Source organism: Gopherus evgoodei, chromosome 1, assembly GCF_007399415.2.
Source record: "Gopherus evgoodei ecotype Sinaloan lineage chromosome 1, rGopEvg1_v1.p, whole genome shotgun sequence".
NCBI lineage: Eukaryota > Metazoa > Chordata > Testudines > Testudinidae > Gopherus > Gopherus evgoodei.
The window spans coordinates 300097059-300113862 of NC_044322.1; the positions used below are offsets into that span (position 1 = coordinate 300097059).

The 16804-nt window shown below is 45.9% G+C and overlaps 1 protein-coding gene across 1 annotated transcript; it reads right to left on the minus strand.

Annotated features, from left to right (window-relative positions):
- Positions 1-271: 271 nt before the first annotated feature.
- On the minus strand, positions 272-7054 carry LYZ (lysozyme). The gene is made up of 4 exons (XM_030548766.1): positions 6757-7054; positions 5797-5961; positions 3192-3270; positions 272-424 (listed from the first exon to the last, which is right to left on the minus strand). The coding sequence occupies exons 1-4, from the start codon at positions 6890-6892 to the stop codon at positions 358-360; spliced, it is 447 nt and encodes a 148-aa protein (XP_030404626.1). The 5' UTR covers positions 6893-7054; the 3' UTR covers positions 272-357.
- Positions 7055-16804: the final 9750 nt, after the last annotated feature.

Sequence of the window (16804 nt, forward strand, 5' to 3'; positions counted from 1 at the left end):
AAGATGACATATTACTATAATGAGCAGAACAAAATAGTAGCAGGATCTCACAGAAAAAACAGATTTGATTTATCTTGATGTGTATATATAATATAAAGCTGAAAAAAAGATTTTACACTGTGCAGAACACAAAATAAGTTACTGCAGCTGGTCACATGGAAAGCTCCACAGACTTACCAGCAAGGAGTAAAATATTTGCATTTCACCAGTTAGTTGCACTAAACCTCTCTCTTGAGTTTGTTTTATTTTGAACATGATTAACTGTAAAATGGAAACAAGTGTAGGGAACATTTTGCTCTATGCAAATCCCTGCTAATTTGCAAGGGAACCAAGCTGGGATAAATAAACTCCAACACTTTACAGCTGGCAACCTCTGATCCACTGGGAGACATCTGTTCCTTTGCAATACTTCTTCCATGCCACCCTGTGTGAGTTAAAAATTATGTTAATTGATTATGGCAAACTCATAAATTAGCGAAAAGGCTCTGAAGAAAAATACCAACTGCTTTAAATGTATGTACATGGTTAATATTTGTGCAGACAGCAAAAATAATCTAATAAGTAATTTGCCACTGGCCCAATTCTGGTACAGCACCTGCTTACTCTGCATGGACCAGCTGGATCCTGCATCCTGGATCATGCCTGAATCAATCTCAAGCATACCAACACTTCCTAAAATATTGCCAGAATGATTTTCAAAAGGCCCACTTACCAACTTCTATCCCAGCCACAGAAAATTGGTGTATTTGCAGAACTACTGCTCATTGCCATCAGGGCCGATTCTAGGTCTTTTGCTGTCCCAAGCAAAAAATTTTTTAGCTGCCCGCCGTCCCAGTCCTGGGCTCCCCTCTGCACCCCCTTGCTGTCCCAGCCCTGGGCTCTCCCCCCCCACACCCCGTGCCACCCAGCCCTGGGCTACCCCCTGCCGCCCCCACCAGTGCCCCTCCCCCACACCTCCTACTGCCCCAGCCCTGGGCTCTCCCTACCCCCCCACCTGCACCCTCCTTCCGCCGCAGCCCTGGGTCACTGGTAGCTTGCTCCCAGGGCAGGTCATTAAGCAGGAATTTTGGATGTGCACAAAACACAGACAGGATTGGTTCCCATATGGTTAAAGAGCTGCAGTAGAGTGGAACAATTTTCAGCTTGTGTGATTGGAGGATATCTGGATGCATATTATAAGACTGTCCTCCATAAATGAGGAAAAGTTGAGGTGCCTTTATTATTCTTTTGTTCTACTCTCTTTCTCTGGGGACTTTGCTAATGCAATGTCACTCTCTTCCTTTTAAACAAACAAAAAGGCAATGTCTGTTGAAAATAGCAATTCCAGTCCTAAAGACCACTGGGAAGCATTTCTTGCTCAGTTTTATCCTACTTTTTCTACAGCAAGTTACAGTGGATCAGTATATTTGATTTGGGAGAAATGAAGTAACAGCTGCCCAAACTGAGCTCGAGCAGTCCTGAATTTTGAGGTGTTCAAATCTGGAAGGCAGGTGCTGTGTGTGTGTGTGTGTGGAGGGGGGGCTGTGCGCTCTGCGGGGAGCACAACAGCATGTATGCAGCACTGTGTCTGGCGCTGCGCGAAGCCAGACATGCTGGTCTGAGTGGCACGGTAAGGGGGCTGGGGGTTGGAGAAGAGGTAGGGGATTCTGGGGGAGCAGTCAAGGGACAGGGAACGGGGGGGACTTGGATGGGGTGGAGGTTCGGGGGGGCAGTCAGGGGCAGGGAGAAGGGGGGATTAGATGGGTCAGGAGTTTGGGGGGGCAGTCAGAGGACAGGCAGCGGTAGGATAGGTATGGGAGTTCCAGGGGTTCGTCAGGGGACAGGTAGGGGGTGGTGTCCTAGAGGGGAAGTTGGGGGGTCTCAGGATGGGGCAATTGGGGACAAGGAGTAGGGAGGCTTAGATAGAGGGTGGGGTCCCAGGAGGGGGTGATCAAGGGACAGCTAGCGGGGGGGGCGGGGTTGGATGAGTTGGGGTTTCTGTGGGGGCAGTCGGAGAGAGTGGATGGTGGCAGGGTGGGGCTTCCCTCCCCATGGAGTGTCCTGTTTTTTGAATGTTAAAATATGGTCTCCCTACCACCCACAGTGCAACTCTCCACTCACAGCATGCTGCCGCATGAGGTCCCCCTCTTTCCTTTCCAGTTGGTAGTGACCAAGGGAATGCTGGGAAATGTAGTTCTTTCCCTGCTCCAAGGCTGGCTCTATAGGCAGAGAGCTAACCAAGGAACTACAGCTCCCAGAGCCCTCTGTTGGTTCCTGCCACCCCTGCAAATGGGCTGCCCCAAGCAGGCGCTTGCTTTGCTGGTGCCTAGACCTGCCCCCGATTGCCGTTTAGCTACAGCTTCTGGAGAAAGTTGACTTCAGTTCTATCCCCAGTGTCATATGAAGGATCAAGTGGCCCTGGTGTGTAGCATAGACATAATCTTGAACTCCTTGATGATTCTGGATTTGTCACATTGGTGTTTGAATTCCTGGGAACCTCAGATGCTCATCAAATATATTTCTCTAAGTAGACGAGTGTGTGCACGCTTGTAATACCTTAGAGATTAACAAATTTATTTGGGCATAAACTTTTGTGGGCTAAAGCTTATGCCCAAAAAGATCTGTTAGTCTCTAAGGTGCCACAAGGACACCTTGTTGTTTTTGTTGATACAGACTAACCCCGCTACCACTCTGAAACCTGTGCTTGTAATGTTATGGACAAGTGCCCCGCTGAACCTGGGCAGGAAGGAGTTAATTGTCCTGTGGACAGCAGCTGAAGCCAGTCCCATTTCACCTGGACTGTTGTTTAAAGCAGACAGGAAAGTCTCCCATTCACAGCGACACTGCCCTATACTGAATGGAATCAAAACTGATAAACGATGTCATAAGCCCAAGAGGTTTTTTCAGTCCAAGCGGTAGGAGTTTTTGGAGGAGGAAGATCTGAGTGTTATCTCCACTGCTGTTCTAAATGTCCTGATGACCTTGATCATAGCTACAACTGAGAATCCTGAATGTCCATAAATTTATTGTGCTATGAACTCTTAGCTTACAAGTTCTAAGTTCAAATGTTAATAAATATATTATCTTCTTATTGTTTCTATACAAGCTTGTTTATCCAAAAGAAGATCGTAGTCTCTCTCTTTTAACTAGCCCCTCCCTAAGTATACATGCAAGTATGTCACTGTTAGTTGTTGTAAGAGTTTTAAACATACCATGCACCCATGCCATTGGGATCGCGAACAACTCTCTTTGCACAATTTACACTTGCTGTAATGTCTTCTGTCAGTAAATCTAAAGAAATACAATGGTAACAGGAGGGAGAAGAAAAATCAACATTTTCCCCTTCATTTTTTTCAGTCAGTCATCCTAAATTGATATTGAAATTAGATTTTATTGATTGTTATTATTTACTAATCAAGTTGATGATGGTAGCATCTAAAGTCAACCAAGAATGGGGCCCAGTGGTGTTAGGCACTGTACAAGCACAGAATACCAGATGTCCTTGCTCTGAAGAGTTTACAGTCTGAATGTAAAGACACACCCAGGGTGGGGGAAAGGGATAGAACACACAAGCAGAGTGAACAATGTGATGGTATCAATCATCATGTTATTTCACAACTGAGTCCTAGCTTTAGAATGCTGTCAGTCTGTGGGCTAGTTATACCATAGCCAGCTACTGCAAGGTGTCTTGTACCCTCCTCTGAAGCATGTGGTACTGGCCAGTGCAATTGGAAACATTATACAGGACTACAGGACCGCTGGTCTGATCCATATGGCAAATGCTATGTTCTTCTCTTTGTAGTTTCTATCTAGTTCTATTTTCATTTGGCTTTCTTTGCTGTATTTTATATATACCGTAACTTCTCACTTAACGTTGTAGTTATGTTCCTGAAAAATGTGACTTTAAGTGAAACAATGTTAAGTGAATCCGATTTCCCCATAAGAATGAATGTAAATGGGGGTGGGGGGGGTTAGGTTCCAGAGAATTTTTTTTTGCCATACAGTACTATAGTTGGGAGGTGCCCCCGCCTTACACCGCACAGACACAGCCCACTAGCACTGGAGACGAGGAGGGAGGCATGGAGGCTGAAGGTGCTGTAGGCTAGGAGAAGCATGTTGCGCAGCAGCAGCGGCAGCTTCCCCTACTCTGCAAGTGCAAGGGGTTCAACCCTTCCTCCAAGCCCCCACCCTTAACCCACCTCTTCTTCCCGCCCCCTTTACTCTGCATGCCACATCCTCGCTCTTCCCCTCCGCCTCCTGCCCGCGGCAATCAGCTGGCTTGCGGTGTTCAGGAGGGAGGGTGGAGGAGGGAGGACATGGCACACAGGTTCCCCCTTCCTCCTGAACACCACAAGCCAGCTGATTGTCACGGGTAGGAGGCAAGGGAGGGAGGCGGGAGGTGTGCTTGCATACTCGCTCCTGCCCACAGCAATCATCTGGCTTGTGACGTTCAGGGGGCAGGAGGGGTGGGGGGAGGAACAAGGACTGGGCATGGAGGCTCCCCCTCCCTCCCCTGCCTCCTGCCCACAGCAATCAGCTGATTTGTGGCATTCGGGAGGCAGGGGAGGGAGGAGGAGCCTGCACACCAAGTCCTCGCTCCCCCCCCCCCAGAAATGCTGCCAGCCAGTTGAATGCTGCAGGCAGGAAGTGGGGGAAGGAAGGGAAAGGTGCTGATCTGCGGGGTCTGCTGGCAAGTGGGAGGCCCTGGGGGGGCATAGGGGAGCTGATGGGGGGCTGCCAGCTGTGGACAAAGCAGGCAGCCAAACGACGTTATAGGGGAGCATTGCACAACTTTAAATGGAGCATGTTCTGTAATTGAGCAGGGACGTAAGATCGAAACAACATTAACCGAGAGGATGTTAAGTGGGGAGTTACTGTAATGATCTTATTTCAAAGCAAATTTTGTTCTAGTACGATAAAGGGATATCACACCATCTGCTTCAATATCATACCCTTGTCTGAACATTTAAAACCAAATATTACTACAAGTAGCACCAAAGAGCCACTAGAAATTCAAAGAAATGAAGAAAAATATTGTTTGGTATTTTTTCCATCTTCTTTACTGGGTGACCTTGACAGCTCTTTGGGTGAAATATGTCTTAGGTAAGACCATATGTCCTGTGCTAACTTTCTCCAAAAGGGTTGGGTTTACCCTTTGTGAATAGCTATTTTGTGGTTTTCTGTGTAGTCAGAGAGAAAGTTCCCTATGTTGATTTTGTGAGTGTAACACAGCAACAGAGGAGACTAGTCCAAAAAAATACAATAATTGTAAAAGTTCAAAAAATGGGTGAAGGGAAATTGCAGCACTTGAAATTACTTTAAATTCATTCTTAAAATGGATTAGATTTCAAGCTGATTGTTTCTTTAAACTATAAACATTAAAATGTGTATTTTTAAAACCAAGCAAGATCAGGAACCAGCATTTGTGCTAGCATTCCACATAGCAGTGAATTTCATGCTCTAAGAACGAAGTTAAGTGTCCTGAAATCAACATAACTGGTAAGTACTAAATGTGTTTCCAAAAGGGAATTGTTTTTAATAAAGAAACCTAAAAAAGAAAATCGGAAAAAAGGAACACTATTCCTTTTGGAAAAATCCTTTGGGAACCCCCTTCTGTAGCATACATACATCCCCACATACTGAAACCCCGCCCTTCTGCCTGTAGAATAAGGGGTTGTTTCTTTTTTTAATATAGGGCTACTAGCAACAAAACCTGCCTTCAGTTCTAACTTTGCAACGCCATAGGCTCACACTTGTGTAAAAGGGCAGAATTGCCCGCTCATAGTGTTACCTGTGGGAACATTATATTGCACCTACCACGACACTGGATTACACATGCATTCTTGGCTCCTGGAGTCTTGCCATCATTGCACCACCAGTGGCTGTTGATTTGTAAAATCCCATAGTCAGTGCTTCGGTCACCGGGGTTGTAGTTCGTGGCACCTGTGTTAAAGTTGCTCTCATATCTTGCTGTGCACACCCCTGTGAAGGTTCCGTTTAAAAAAAATAACCACATACAGATTGATGTATTTTCTCTGGTGATAAAAACTTCTCACAGGTTGATATTTTACATAAATGTGAATCTAAATGCCCCTGTATCACCAATTTGTAGATGATGCAAATGATTATTTAGTACAAAGTACACACAGGTAGTTTTGCTTCCTTTTAATCTGATCAGATTCACAATCCTTATTAAATATGAAGAGTAAGAAAAAAAACATTCTACATGTAAAATTTTTGATTGTCATATGAACACCACATGGGGCCAATATCTTTGAAGGAAACACCAGGAAGTGTTTTGGGGAAGGGATGCCAACTTTCTAATTGCTGAAAATCAAACTCCTGAGGCCCTGCCCCAGCCACACTTCTTCCCCAAAGCCCTGCACCCACTCACTCTTCTCTCACCCTCTCCCTATCGCTCACTGCTCTCCCTCTTCCCTGTTGCTGGATTGTCTCATCCTCCCTCCCTCACAGCTGGGCTCCCTCTGCTCCAGGGCTGGAAAAGGAGCTGCAGTTGGACTTTTAGCCTACCTCCCTCCGGTCTGCAAATAGAAGGCAACCATGGTTGAGTGGGGGCTGTCGAAGGTTGATGACCCAGCACCTCCCCTCCCACTCCCACCCTCCGTGGTAAGGGGACTTTTGGTCTCCAGTCAGTACATCTGACTGGACACTGCCAGGTCCGCTTTTTGATTGGAAAACTAGCACCTGTCAACTTATCCTCTTTCCCTCCCTGACCCCTGAACCACATGCACATCTCCTCCAAGGAAGCAGACTTACAATGTCCCAAGCTGTAGCCCCAGTATCCGTCCAGCCCAAGCCGTTTCATTGCTCTTGCCAGCTCACACCTTCCGTAGATCTTCCCATGAGCGGCCAGGGGCAGGAGGAGAAGCCCCAGGATTAGCAAAGCCTTCATGCTGGCAGCGTAGCAAACCCAGTCTCCTACCACTGAGACTAGAGACGACGTGTGCCTGCTAATACTGGGGAGGAACAACTGGGAACAGTTCAAGTCACGCCCTTCCCTTCAGCTCTCAGCTGTTCCTCCTCCCACGCTGGACAGCTAATGCAACAGCCCCTCCATGCAGCTCCCAGCTTTGAATGATAAACTGCAAATACTTTGGTAGGTGGGTTAAAAGGTTATCTAGTTCACTCTGGCATCTGTAAGTTCTGCCGTCTTTGGAGATGCAGTGTGCCCTAGTGGACAGAGCACTGGACTGGGATCCAGCAGGCCTACACTGTAGTGCAAGCTTTGTCTCTGACCGGCTGGGTGACCTTGAACATGTGACTTCACCCCTGCCTCAGTTTCCCCATATGCAGAAAGGGGATAATGCTACCTCTCTTGTGGCCTATATGCTCTGTATAGGTATTGCTAGGTATTATTATGCTGAGCAAGTGCTATTTTGAAACTTACACTAATAAGTCTCAGCAATGACTGGCTTTCTACACCCTAAGAGAACAGTTTATACTATATCTTTTTCTCCAGTGGTGGAAGAATACCTTTATTACAGGGATGTGTGCTAAATTAGGGCCCTGGCGCTATCCCCAGCCTAGAGCCTGCACCGCGCACCTCAACTCCTTCCAGAGTCTGACCCCACACCTCTCCCTCACCCAAACTCCCTCCCAAAGCCCGCACTCTGTTCTTTACTATTATGAAAGCAAGGATGGTCCAGTGGTTAGGGCATTGGCTTGGGGACACAATTCCCCATTCTGCCACAGATTTCCTCTGTCATTTGGTCTGTGTGTGCCTTCGTTCCCTACCTCATGGAGGTGGCATGCACTGCTCACATACTTTGATGGTGGGAGCCATTTAAAAGCCATAGATGGATGCTATGGGCCTCTGTTTTTCCAGAACAAATACAGCTAAAATGCTCCATTCTTGTTCTCCAGGACTAGATTTTTATCTTACTACACATGCAATTTATATACGTTAAAGAAAAAAACTCCAGCCCAGAACACTACTGTATTGATTTTTATCTTAATTAGGATAATTGTGCAAATACAGGCAGGGAAGAAAACAGCACTATGAAGAAAGCCCTTTTGGGAAATCCCGAATTAGTATTTCTAATCGCTTGCAAAGAAATGTGTGGTTTTCTGTTATTCAGAGAAAAACATACTTTGTTTCATTTCCTCATTCATCTGTCAACAGTTAGATTTTAACAAAGCACTGCAGAAGTTTATAAAATGGGAGGTGTAAATACATATCTCTAGTCCCATTTGTGCCACTGTAATACCAGGTATAGCACTGGCTCCATTATAAATCACAGCTTCTTCCTTGATGGGGAGAGAAGGGGATCTTTGAAGCCATTTTTGGAGCCACAAGATTTTTCCTACTTTCACTTTTTCTTCTCTATCTGCTATCCAAAAGATATTGGAGTCCTAGGCCCAGATGCTCAAAGGTATTTAGGTGCCTAACTCCCATTTAAATCTATGTTGCTCTCACCAGAAGGCACTAGCACCAGTGCAGCCAGAAGCACTGCTGATACAAGATGCTTTTCCCTTTCCTCAAGTGTCTGTCCACAGGGCCTAAGTGCATGTTCTGCACAGCATTGCTATCTAGTGAAATCTTTCCCAGGCTGGCCCAAAAGCAGAAGAGCAAGGGCTAGATCCTCAGCTGGAACAAATCAGTGACTTCAATGGAGTTACACCAATTTACATCAGCTGAGGATCTAGCCCAAAGCTGAAGCGTTCTTTTCCATACAATGTATGCCCAAATGGGAGAGCCAGAAACGATGTTGTTCAGGAATTCCTAACTTCAGAAAGTTTAAAAAATGTCAACCATGGCAATTTAGTGAAGATTGCACACCAAGCCTGTCATTTTAAATGTTGATTTTGCGGGTATTTGTAGTATGATCTTTCAGTCTTCATATGTGATAGACATTTATATAGTGTTTTTCTCCAGAAAAGCCAAAGCCAAAGAACAAGACTAGCTATAAAACTGTAAGCAGAGAACACTCCACCCACCACTGAATGCAGCTACCTCTGACATTGAAAACCTTTAAACACTGCAAAGCACCACAACACTGAAGAATTCTGTGTCCATTGCGAGTTCTAGCTGAACATAGATTGCCAGAATGGAATCACTCCACTGGAATCTGACTCGAGTTTAAACTATCACTGCTAATTCTTCTTAGATCTTCAGGAGCAGGGCTGTGCTGCCAATATTTTAACAATGGGCTCACTCAAAAGTGTGCCATTCCCCCAACAAACAACCCTAGTTGACACAAGACCACTCTTTTCCTGGCCCAGCACATCTTGAGTCACCATGTTTTCCCCCAACCCACCATAGAAGACTCCTTGAGGTGGTTCCTCTACATGGCAGCTCTTCCTCACAGAAGTAGAAATGATGGCAGGTGGCTGCCTGTGGCTTCTGCAGGCAGCAATTGTGGTAGGTAGGGGTGATGTCCCTTCTGTGTTGATGGCTGGTTGGGTATTGAGTCCCCTTTGTTTCTTAATGTTGATGACTCTTGTCTACGTGACATGGGGGGTTAGGTGTTGGAATGGGTCTCCGGTGGCTGTATTACCCAAGAATTGAGAGGTGTGTTAGTCCAGAATTTGATTATGCTAATTGCACCAATATTATGTTTATTCAGCCACCATGAAGTAATAAAATAGAACACCACATAGTTAAGGGTTAATTTGCATAAGCAGGGAGTTTGGAGAATACTAGCTGCAAGCTTGCAGTTTCTATTTATCATGATGGGAAGAGGGGAGTAAAGCATCAACAAATTGTGAGACAAAGAAAATAAGTGGATGGAGACCTTGAGCTGGGCGCTTTTGATATAGAAGCTTATAGCTAATATTGTTAGGAATGTTTTGTTAATAAGTAGTTGACTGAAGTTAGGAGAAGTGATGACCCAGTAGGGGTCACAATGGGCTATGAGTTTTGCAAAAATTACTTATAAAAAAACGAGATAATGGAGTGTACTTTGGAGCAGTTCTCTGAAGCTATCCTGAGAGACTTTTTCCCAAAACCATATTCTCTGGCAGGGAAGCACCTGGCCATTGCTGACCTGCTTCTCGTCACTCAATCCCATCTCAGAGTTTAGGTCATTATTTGGAATGTTCTAAACCTATTGCTTATGTTTGTTTGTCCTTAAATCTAATAAATAGTAGTTTTAGATAAGCGCATCCTTACTTGTATCAATCTTTCACTAACCGGAAGCGCTGTGTTCCCATTGATTTATTCCTGACACCACCTGGAATGTAACAGTTAAGTTAAATTAAGTTACCACTGCTTTGAGTTCTGAAAACCCTGGGTAATGGATCTGGTGAGCCAGTTGCCAGCAGTGGTGGAGAGGAGGGGACAATTGATACAAGTAGTTTGTTTGTTTACACTAGGGGAAAGGGAAGGTGGAACAGGATCGCGATCTGTAATTTTCCATGTTGTAGCCCATGACTTGATTTATTGTTACATTCTGCTACTGATTCAGGGCTCGGGCTGACAGTCTGATTGGGTAAGAAGATAACGTTAGAAGGAAAGGGAATATCTGGAAAGAAAGAAAAGTTGGAAATGATTTGGGGAAACAGCTTGAATGATTTTGTACAGGAGCATGGTAATAGTTTCTGGAAGCTTCCTGCAAACGGTAGTGATGAGAGTAGGTACAGCGATAGATCAGTGAAAGACAGGATGCCTGAAAGAGACAGTGTGATTTCTTATGTGAATTACATCCTGGTTTGCACTCAGACCCCAGGGAAGAGAATTTGGAAGTATTGGACAGGGTGTTACAAAAAACTCAGGAAGCTGGGTTTAAAGTAAATCTAAAGAAAGGCTCAGTCATGGTCCCAACAAGTAAACTATTTTGGAGTGATTTTTGGGACAGAAAGGGCATTCCCCTGATCAACAGAGTGTAGAGCTGATTCTTAAACTACCAGTTCCCACAGATGTCACAGCTCTTAGATCCTTTCTGGGAATGGTTAATTTATCCAGAGATTTTATTAAGGGAGTTTTAGAGAAGGAGTTGGATGGGAAAGGGGAAGGTTTCTGGATTCCCATGCTGTAGAGCACCAGTAGGTTTCCTGCCATCCTCATATACTGGGGAATGGCCAGCGAGGATTGGGGGTTGCAAGGCTTTAGCAAAGTGCTGGAGCATGTAACAGGGAATTCCCCTGAGCAGTGCTCACAGCCATAGCCAGGCACTTGGGGTGTAGCTAGTGCAAGGCAAATAATGGATTTTTTGGTTTGTTTCCAATTTTGAAAAGTAGAAAAAAAGTTGGTTTTGGAGCATAGAGAAAATGAAAATTTTTCAGCAAACTGAAAAGTAAAACAAAATTCATTTTGGATTGAACAAAATGTTTTGTTTTGATTTCAACCATTTTTAAATGTTCTTGAATTTTTAAAATAAGAATAAAGGAAATTTTGAAACAAGCAGTGATTGCAAACCAAAAAATCAAAGAGTTGCCTTTTGAAATTGTCAAAATGGAACATTGAGAAGTTTTTGGATGTTTTGGGGTTTTTATTCCAAATGAACAATTTGGCAAAATTAACACAAATTCACAAAACACGTTCGGGTCACTGAATCCACATCTTTCCACAAAAAAAAGTTTTGACTGAAAAATTTCACGCAAGATTAGGTGTAAGAGCGTCCTGAGTGAGCATCATCAATCTGCTGGTTTGTTCCTAACTTCAAAAGTGGTGCAACACTTTAACAAACAGCTGTATCATTCTGGAGGGGGACAAATGAAATAAATGCCCCTCTGGGTTACTGAGTTATCTTCATTATGAGCACACCAGCAAGGGCTGGTGTAAGGATTTGGGGAAGAAATAGCAAGATGATTGATATACTCTGTCACAATCTCTCCCTGGTAAAGCAGAGTTTAATGAGCAGTTCTGGGTACAAGAGGCTACATACCCTTCACCTCTGCTCGGTCTGCTCCCAGTGGAGGGAGCATTCATACAGGAGCAGCTCAGCTCAGTCTAAGCTGACTGAGGAGAGCAGTTGTGTGCAGCAGCCTCCTGCCAGGAAGCCTCTGGGACTCCAAGTCACCAGGTCAAGCCTCCTAGTTGCACCATGGGAAGCCAGACAACCGTGGGACCTGAAAAGAATGACTTGCTGTTGCCATCAGAGGAGTGGCTGGAGACAGAGCAGAAGGGACACAAAAAGAACCCCACTTCCAACCCCAGGGATGATGCCAGAGTGACTGGGACAAGAGTAGGAAGTGACCCAGGAAATGTGCTTGGGTGGTATCAGGAACTGAACCCTGTGACAGGGTACCCTGTTTTGAAGGGCCCTGGGTCAGAGTAGGGAGGGCCCAGGTTCCCCTCCCTATGCTCGCTGCTAGGTGACTCTACCCCTGATAGTGCTGCTAGGTGAATCAGCCCCTTCTAACTCTTGCAAGCAGGCATTATTGCCGTTAGACTGTACTGCCAGCCCAGGGCATTCAGTCAACCCCTGACATATGGTGGAGAATGCAGGCAACGACCAGGTTCTGTTAAAAGGACCAACAGAGAGCTAAGAATATTATAAAGACAAGGAATCATGGATACATAAAAACGGTTAAAGTGGGTGTTGGAGAGCAAGCAACAGCAGGCGGTCCAACATCATCTGCAACAGGAGCAGATGCTGCAGCAGATTGCAGTCCAGCAGAAGCAAGAACAGCAGCAGTTGCAGATATGAGAACTGACAGTCCAGCACCAGGCACAACAGGAGCATCTGGTCCTACAGCTGGCAGCACTAATAAAGCTCACAGGATATCTAATACCACAGTGCTTGGGCCAGGCAGTGACAACTTCCCTGAAGGACTATGCATAAAGCTCATGCAAATGGGCCCCGGGAATGACCCTTAGGCCTTCTTGGTTACCTTTGAATGGGTAGCCAATGTGGCATGCTGACCAACAGAGCATTGGGCTACCTTGGTGTCCCTATACTTGACCGGCTCCATGCAAGCGGCATACCAAAGCCTGGACCCCATGGACATGCTAGACTATGCCAGAGTGAAGGAAGTCATAGTCGAGCAACTGGGAATCAACTCCAAAACATACAGACAGAGGTTTCAACAGGAGTACTCTCCCAGACCCCTGGCCATGAGTGGTGACCCAACATCCACAGGGCCATTGCTGGTGCTGGCTGAACCCAGAGAAAGAGATGGAGGTACAAGTGGCAGAGATGATAATGATTGAACAACTCACCCAGATTCTCCCCACCAGGGGAAGGGACTGGGTGAAGTGCCATCAGCTAGTCACACTGTTGGACACGATGACTCTCATGGAAGATTATATGGCCTGGCACTTACATGGAAGACCTGGTAACTTGAGCACTGAGATCCAAAAACCCTGGGAGTTAGTCCCCAAATCCTGGAGGCTGCTGCGCTAGGAGACAGGGGACCACTGGTCAGACCGATGCTATAGGAAATACCCCTGGCCAGAGGGAGGACCTGAGCCCCAACGCATCACGAAGGAGAGTCCGAGAGCTCCAGGGAGAGGGGTACATGCCAACTGGAGGTTCCATGGCTACAGGAAAGAACCCACCAGCAGGGACCCCAAAAGGCCCATGCTTTGAATGTGGACAAGAAGATGGACTCCAGGTGCAATCAGACTATTACCTGGACCAGTCTCATAGAATCCTCCGACAAGGCAGGGACACCCATCTATCTCCAGTGTATCCATGGGGATGTGTGACCCTACCCGGCAACCAAGGTATGCCTCGAAGTGAAGGGCTATATGGCGACATGCCCAGTCGGCATAGTGGACACCCTGGCCCAGCATTTCCCAAATGCAGCCACCGCGCAGCATGCGGTAACCAGGGGCTTTCCTTGCAGCCACAGCCTCCTGGGCTGTGGAGGCACGGTATGGGGAGGGAAGTGGCAAAGTAGTGGCCCCTCCCTGTTGCTCCTGGATGCAGTACCTTGGTGTTGGTTACTGGGGCTGCTAGCAGGGGTTGGGCCTTGTCCCCCTTTGGAGACATATGGGGCACAATGCTGGAGGAGCAGGCAGTCAGTGAGTTTCCCACCTTCTCAGAGGTGGTGGGTCTCAAGCTTTGGGCTTCAGCCCAGGGGTGGTGAGGCAGCAAGCTCTTGCCACAGGACTTCAGGCTCCAATCCTGAGCTCCAGCTGTGCAGCAGCAGATCCCAGGCTCCAGCTGCCCAGCTTTGGACTCCATCCCTAGGCTCCATCCCCCAGCAATGGGACTTTGGGACCTGGCCACAGGGCTTCAGGCTCCAACTCCCTGCTGCCTCCCTACAGCCACCTACCAACCCACCCCATCACCTGCTGCCTCCCAACCCCCTCATCCAGGGCTTAATTTGTCCCCAGGCTTGCCAGGGCTGAGTAAGTCCGCTGCGAAAAGTGATACTTGTATGTTTGTTAATATTACTTTTCACAACAGACTTATTAGCTAGCAATAAATAAATTACAATGATTTGAATGTGTAAATGTGCATATTTATTTGTTTCTCCTAAAGCTAATCAAGTATTTTAGGAAAAAATATGAGCGCAGCCACCAGTAAGAGTTGGTGGCCACACTCTAAATTTGTCCTGAGAACGCTGCTAGCCCTGGGATGAGACTAGAAGTGATTTGGGGAGCTCCTGAAGTGATGGAGCAGCAAAAGAAAGAGACCTTCAAAAAATGTTAAAATGTATTACTGGCACACAAAACCTTAAATCAGAGTGAAGAAATGAAGACTCAGCACACCACTTCTGAAAGGTTGCCGACTCCTGGCCTAGGATTCATTCAATGGGTAAATCACTTGCCCACCCTCTGAACCACACGGACATCTCCTCCAAGGCAGCAGACTTACAGTGTCCCAGGCTGTAGCCTCAGTATCCATCCAGCCCAGGCCTTTTCATTGCTCTTGCCAGCTCACACCTTCCGCAGAACTTCCCATGAGCAGCCAGAGGCAGGAGAAGCCCCAGGATTAGCAAAATCATGCTGGCAGTGTGGCAAACCCAGGCTCCTACCACTGAGACTAAAAGGGAAGAGATGCTGGTGAGACTGTAATCTCCTCTCCTCCTACACTTGAAGTCTCCACTTCCTGAGCGAAGTGGAAACAGGCCTTGAGCAGCCTAGCCATTTCTCAGTACTCTTGAGGTCACTGCCCAGAGGTTAAAATCACTTAGCCATGGGGAACTGGCTAGCTCACTCACCTGTGTTTTATTGCTAGATTCCTTTTACAGTTCTGACTCGGGACATACAGGCCAGACGTGCCCAAGCTTCAGAGCTTGGGCAGCATCTGTCCTGTGGAACTTACTTACCCACATTGTTGGAGTCACTCTAAGGCATTTTGTAGAGACTGTGAATGGCTTGCCAACTACAAACCAGTTTCTCCTCCCTTGGTTTTCACACCTCAACTGCTAGAACAGGGCCTCATCCTCCCTGATTGAACTAACCTCATTATCTCTAGCTTGCTTGCATATATATACCTGCCCCTGGAAATTTCCACTACATGCATCTGACGAAGTGGATATTCACCCACATATGCTCATGCTCCAAAATGTCTGTTAGTCTATAAGGTGCCACAGGATTCTTTGCTGCTTAGGCCAGGTGTGGTTACCATCTGATAGCTGCTACAATAGCTTATAAAGAGCTAATGATCTGAGACCAGTACCTGCTGGACATTCATCCATATCCCCTGCACAAATCCCACCATCATGACTGACCCACTCTTTGCAGTCTTGACAGAGGTAAAGGTTTTAATTAACATGGGAATTAAACCATGTTCTCACTCTGGAAAGGTGGTTTTTCTACTCCAGGGGCGAAGCTCCTTGCAACAGTGAGAGCAAGCTTGCAATGTCACCATCTACCTATTTCATTCTTATATGATGTCTGCCAATAAGTAGCGTCTAAGGTCTCTCCAAATTATGAAGGGTGCAAAATTCTCTCTTGCTGCTCCATTGTATTTGTTTTGGTGCTGGGACTGTGGGAGGGCTAGTTTGAAGAAGTGAGTTTTGTAGTTAGCTCTGAAGCTTGGGCAGCATCTGTCCTGTGGGACTTACCCATCATTGTTGGAGTCACTCTAAGGCATTTTATAAAGGAAATGCATAGCTGTTTAACTCTGACTGGCTTTTGTAATTCAGGATTAGTGTATGGAGTTCCTGGAAAAACGAATAGGCAAGAGCCAATATAATCTGCATGTTTCTAAAAATCCTGTTACCTTCAAAATGTTTTGTTTCATCAGCTTTGCATGACAAGTTACAAATACTTTGATAGCCGGGTTAAAAGGTTATCTCATAGTTCACTGTGGCATTTGTAAATTCTGTTATGTATTTGGAGCTGCAGTGTGGTCTAGTGGACAGAGAATTGGACTGAGATCCAGGAGATCTACATTCTAGTTTAAACTCCTCCACTGGGCTGCAGGGTGACTTTGGGCAAGTTACTTCACCCCACCTCAGTTTCCCCATAGTCTGAAAGGGCATATTTATACCTACCTCTTTTGTGAGCTACAGATGACATGCTCTGTATAATTGCTAGGTATTATTATTCTGATCAAGTGCTATTTGGTGACTTACAGTAATAAGTCTCACTCATGACTGGCTTTCTATACCGTAAGGGAATAGTTTATAATATATCATTTTCTCCAGTGGTGGGAGAACACCTTTATTACATGGATATGTGCTAAGTTAGGGCACTAATACTCTTTACACTGATACCAACAGGGCCTGCACATTGTATCTAAAATCCCTATAGTACTTTGGAGACTCTGATCTGTAAATTAAAAATTGTGAATGGGAATTTTGTCAGTATAAATACTACAGGCTCAGACCCTGAGATTTCTGTTTCTGTAACACTGTAGAATGACAATAGCCACTCTGTAGTTAATGTTGTCACTCTATTTCTATTACAAACCTGATTTAGGCCACTCCAGCTAGAATACCCAACTATCAGCTTCAAAACTGA